The sequence below is a fragment of the Austrofundulus limnaeus genome, unplaced genomic scaffold, assembly GCF_001266775.1.
Source record: "Austrofundulus limnaeus strain Quisiro unplaced genomic scaffold, Austrofundulus_limnaeus-1.0 Scaffold49, whole genome shotgun sequence".
In the NCBI taxonomy this organism is placed as follows: Eukaryota; Metazoa; Chordata; class Actinopteri; order Cyprinodontiformes; family Rivulidae; genus Austrofundulus; species Austrofundulus limnaeus.
The window spans coordinates 2,233,736-2,239,067 of record NW_013952451.1 but is presented as its reverse complement, the minus strand read 5'-3'; the positions used below and the strand labels follow the sequence as shown (position 1 = coordinate 2,239,067).

General features: G+C 39.8%; 1 protein-coding gene across 1 annotated transcript; it reads right to left on the bottom strand.

The window, feature by feature from the left end:
- Positions 1 to 1,185: 1,185 nt before the first annotated feature.
- LOC106517456 (uncharacterized) lies at positions 1,186 to 2,606 on the bottom strand. Its single transcript, XM_014008309.1, has 6 exons — positions 2,420 to 2,606; positions 2,167 to 2,309; positions 1,956 to 2,020; positions 1,735 to 1,869; positions 1,520 to 1,618; positions 1,186 to 1,443 (listed from the first exon to the last, which is right to left on the bottom strand). The coding sequence occupies exons 1-6, from the start codon at positions 2,522 to 2,524 to the stop codon at positions 1,388 to 1,390; spliced, it is 603 nt and encodes a 200-aa protein (XP_013863763.1). The 5' UTR covers positions 2,525 to 2,606; the 3' UTR covers positions 1,186 to 1,387.
- Between the last annotated feature and the right edge of the window lie 2,726 nt (positions 2,607 to 5,332).

Sequence of the window (5,332 nt, the reverse complement as noted above, 5' to 3'; positions counted from 1 at the left end):
ATAAAGACCTCACTTCATCAAAAGGTTCACATTTACCTTAACGCTCTCATTCCTTGTGCACAAACTTTTCCACACAGTCAACTTGGCTTTAAATCTATAAGCACACTTTCATTCTGTAAAATACTTCATCGTAAGACAACTAGCCCATCATCTGTCTCATATTACATGTTTTTATCTACGAAGATTTATTCTGATGTCTGTTGTTTATATCTCTTTCATCAAACTCAGCTTGTAAAAGCAGAGTTTAATTCTGATTAGATAGACAACCCAACAAATAATCAGACAAATTTTTTTTAGCCAAACACTATTTCATAAGCTTTTACATCTGCGCCAGTGTCACACTGCCTACATATTTTGTATAAATGTTACGATATTCCTGTCGGAAATGCTACAGCTAACTGCAGCTACTGCTATAATTTGTGTAAATAGCTGTGTAATATAAAAACAGTCAATCAACTCTTAAYGGACCTGCTTGAACTAGCTGTTAGTTTGTAAATTTAGTGAGAATTAAACTCTATTCCTCCAAACTGAGGTTGTCCTGAAAGCTATCTATGACAGGTAAGATGATGACTGTTMATTGTTTCAAAGACAAAAGAAACAATTGCTTTAGAGCTTCCCTCAATTAAAAAGTCAGGATCTGTGGTTTTTGTTAGTTTTGTAACATTGTTTTTTCCCATATTTTAATCAGTTCTTGTGTTTCCTTTATGCCATCAGTCACTTCTCCCTCCTCGTCAGTCTTGACACACCCCTGCACCTCCCTGTTTCACCGATCACAGCTGCAGTCACTCTGCCTCATTGGTCTGTCCTCACTGACATCTCTTTGTGAAACTGAATGGCAGACAGCTTATTAAATTCAGTCCTAAAAGAGGAAAAGCTACTTTTTTTCCAAATAATTTGATCAGATCAGKTTTAGGAGGATAAATACCATCATAACATAAATGACCTCTTTCCAAATTCAAACTCAGATCTCACCACACTTAAGATACAGTCATCAGGATAAGAATCCTTATCTCTAAATCAATATGTTATACAGTAAATGAGTTTTAATTACAGTAAGCCTCAACTATGAAAAGATCAATTAAACAACAAACAAAATCTAATTGAATTAAATAAAAACAAGCCCTTAGAATAAATAACATAATTGATAAAGACAGTTGTTTTCAAAGCATTCAAACAGTGACAAACTTTGTTCATTCTGACTTTATTAGCCTAAAAATATAAAAYATGAGGTGAAGAATTTGATACATAAAGCCTACATAAAGTTGATTATTTTCCACACATGTAAAGCAACTTATTCTTGAGGGGTTTCCTCGTTTCTAAGAAAACACATCTGACCGCAGATGCATCTGGAATAAATCGGTAACAGTAGGCATCAGGACAGGTTTCTTTATTGTTCCTCGGTCGTTCCATCTGAGACAGGCTCCTTTTCATCAGAACACAGGTCTGAAACAGGAAAAGAATCGAGTCTTGTCAGCTGAAAAAAAATATTTTTGTGTTCGAGGTAAASACAGAGTCTCACCTGTGGTGTCTGGAAAGTAGAAATCCGGTGAAAGGTTCAGACACTTTGCCTGCTTCTTGAAAACTTCCAGATGAGATGCATCCAGCTTGTCCTTCTTTGCTGAAAGAGGTTAAAGTGATTTTACAAAGCTGTCCAAAACATTTACCACATTTTTTATAAACTGAAGATGAATGTTCCAAACAGTCAATCAAAAAAAGATTAGGACATTTGCTTACTTAAAAGGCAAAGGTTCTTGCTTTTCTTGGACACCCCGTCCACCKCCATCACCGCCTCGTCCTTCCAGAGGAGGCAGTCGGGACACGTCTCCAGAAACCTCCCAATGTGCTCATAAGAAGAGGAGTTATAGTGAACTAAATAAAACAGAACAGAGAGTTACTCTTTTACAACCATTTAGAGAATTGCTTATATTTTTAAGCACTTACAAACATCTACGTACACATCACCTTGATGGAGTTTCCTGAAGTGGTGGAGTTAGCAGCTCCAGGAGTGCATTTTCCATCACTTTTAAAGAGAAGCCAGAAAAAAAAAACAACAGAAAAAGTTTTAATTTTTGTTATAAAATACTTTCTTTACTTAGTGACTTTGAAGGTAAATATGATATTTTTAATTATTATTACTTTTATTGTTTTTTAAAGATAAATGCTTACATTTTGTCCACATAATGCATGCTGAAGTCATCACTGCCAGGTATGGGGGAGATTTGCACCCAGGAGCTGTTGGCAACTTTTATTGCTTTCAGGTACTCTTCACTGTCTGACCCCGCAGCATAAAATATCCATTTTCCATAAATCTATAAGAACAGATGGATACAAATGGAACACATGGGATTCTGGAGAACTCGATCAGTGACTTAAAACAACAACTCAATGCTTTACACTGTCAGTGCTGAGAGCTACGTACCTTGGTTTGATCCTCCAGAGGTTTAAGCAGCTCATCGCAGCCGGGATCAGACGCAGCAGTCAGAGAGGAGAAAGCCAGCAAAGCAAAAATAAACGGAGCAAACATGTTGGGATGTCCAGATACGACCGAGTAGATTCTACAGCGTGAACTGGACAACTGAGCTCATGCAGGAGGGCCTAGATAAAGACTTAGGAGACAATGTGTTATGTAACTTTAGGGAGAGGGGTCTGAGGTGGGACGGTCATGCAACAACGTGACAGTGTGATATAATGGTTCAAACATCAGCAGGGATAAAAGTCTGCACCCAGTAAACTGGCTCTTTACAACAAATATTCCATTTATTGCTAATGTTACCTTTCCAGATACACAGGCTGCCCATCCTGGCACATATGCACCCCAATACAGTTAGAGAAGCCGAATTTTGAATCGAGTGCTGATAACAGGCTGAATGATCCTATCTGTAGTTTTCAAAAAGAATTTCCAAGTTTAATTTGTCTGAACACACAACAGTTTTCTACTTTGCCTCAGAACACTTTAATACTTAACTTTTGCATTAACTTTAGCACAATAACTTTTTGGGGGTGGAAGAATTGACCACTAGTCAATTTGTTCAATAYTTTAAAGTTATTTCAGCCTGTTACATATGTGATCAAATTTAAGTGGCTTTATTTTAGCTGCTTAAGAGACTTTAGCTTTACAAAACTAAACAAATCCTTTTTTAATCCACTATTTAATTATTTTATGGCAATTTTGAAAAAGTGCAAATTTCCCCCTTGGTGAAATCCATCTATCCATCCATCTTTTTTCCACTTCTTCTGCTCACAACCTTCCCTGTACGACCGGTGTCAGAGCTTGGTCCGCATTGCCGAAAGTAAGTCAAAACCATTTCCTGTGAAAGTTGGACTCCACCAAGGTTGCCCTTTGTCACCGATTCTGTTCATAACTTTTATGGACAGAATTTCTAGGCACAGCCAAGTTGTTGAGGGGATCCTTTTTGGTGAACTTAGGATCACATCTCTGCTTTTTGCAGATGATGTGGTCCTGTTGGCTTCATCAGATCGTGATCTCCAGCTCTCACTGGAGCGGTTCAAGCCGAGTGTGAAGCAGGGGGATGAGGATCAGTGCCTCAAAATCTGAGACTATGGTCTTGAGCTGAAAACCAGTAGGGTGCCTTCTCCGATTCGGGGAGGAGGTCCTGCCCCATGGAGGAATTTAAGTATCTCGGGGTCTTGCTCATGAGGGAAGAATGGAGCGGGAGATTGACAGGTGGATTGGTGCTGTGTCTGCAGTGATGCGGGCGCTGTACYGGTCTGTCGTGGTGAAGAGGGAGCTGAGCCAGAAGGCAAAGCTCTCAATTTATCAGTCGATCTATGTTCCTACCCTCATCTATGGTCACGAGCTTTGGGTAGTGACCTAAAGAACGAGATCGCGGATACAAGTGGCTGAAATGAGTTTCCTCCACAGGGTGTCTGGGTTCTCCCTAAGAGACAGGGTGAGAAGCTCAGTCATCTGTGAGGAACTCAGAGTAGAGCCGCTGCTCCTCCACATCGAGAGGAGCCAGTTGAGGTGGTTCATCTGGTTAGGATGCCTCCTGGGCGAGAGAAACCTCACCCTGGTGAGGTGATCTGGACATGTTCCACTGGGAGGAGGCCCAGAAGAAGACCCAGGACACGCTGGAGGGACTATGTCTCTCGGCTGGCCTGGGAACGCCTTGGGATTCCCCCGAGGAGCTGGAAGAAGTGGCTGGGAAGAGGGACGTCTGGGTCTCTAGGCTGCTGCCCCCGTGACCCGACCCCGGATAAGTGGAAGAAGATGAATGAATGGATGAAGATGGATGGGTGGATGTTTACTCATGTACAACAGAAATGTATTTTTGCTTTTTACATCTGAACTAAAATAAGTTAAGATAAGATGAAAGAAGCAGCAACCTACAGCTGCCAAAGAGACACCTTTTTGGGCAGGATGCTCTCCTTTATGTGATTATTTATTCTTTAAACAGATTAACTTTAAATCATATGTTGGTATTTGAGCATCATTTTAATGGTCCATCAAATAAATCACCTGCACTGTAAAAATAACTTGTAAGATTTACTAGAGAAAATCCTGTAAACGATTTGCACTAGCATTTGGTACATAAATTTAAATGCTACAAATTCATGTGATATTTACTCTCATCATTATCTAGTAAAAGTTATTAAGAATATAGTTAAAGATTTGTGAATAAATCAGGTAAATTTTAGTTAATTTGCTAAATTAAATCTTGTAACATTTATATTTGTGGCATTGAATTAGAGACCTCTTTGCACTACTTAGGCAACTACTTATTTTATATCCATCCCCATTCACCATAACCATAACCATACAACCACCCCCAAGCAATGTTGCAACTGTCCCCAGCCCCGGGTCAGTTGCAACATCCGACTTTTCATTTTCAAATGCATATTGTGAAGAACGTACATGCTTTAATCATYTATAAATGCTTCTGACTATGAACAGACAGATGTAAGTTTATTGTTTTAAAATTTGGTTTGCCTAATTCAAACCATCTCTGAGTAACAGAGTCAAATGCAAAAAGTGTTGCAACTGTCCCCGGTCTCCCTACCTTGGTTTGATCCTCCAGAGGTTTAAGCAGCTCATCACAGCCTGGATCAGATGCAGCAGTCAGAGAGAAAGTCGGCAGAGCTAAAATAAACGGAGCAAACATGTTGGGATGACCAGTGACAGCTGAAGAGCTTCTTCAGTGTGAACTGGACACCTGAGCTCATGAAGGAGGGCATATAGGAGACAATGGGCCTCATGCAAGAACATGTTCGTATTCTTATCCTAAATTTCTCTTACTTTTGTTCGTACAAAGGGTTCGTATGAACATGTCACGTCAGATTCAACAAACACTTCTATCTTCAGGAAACGTGC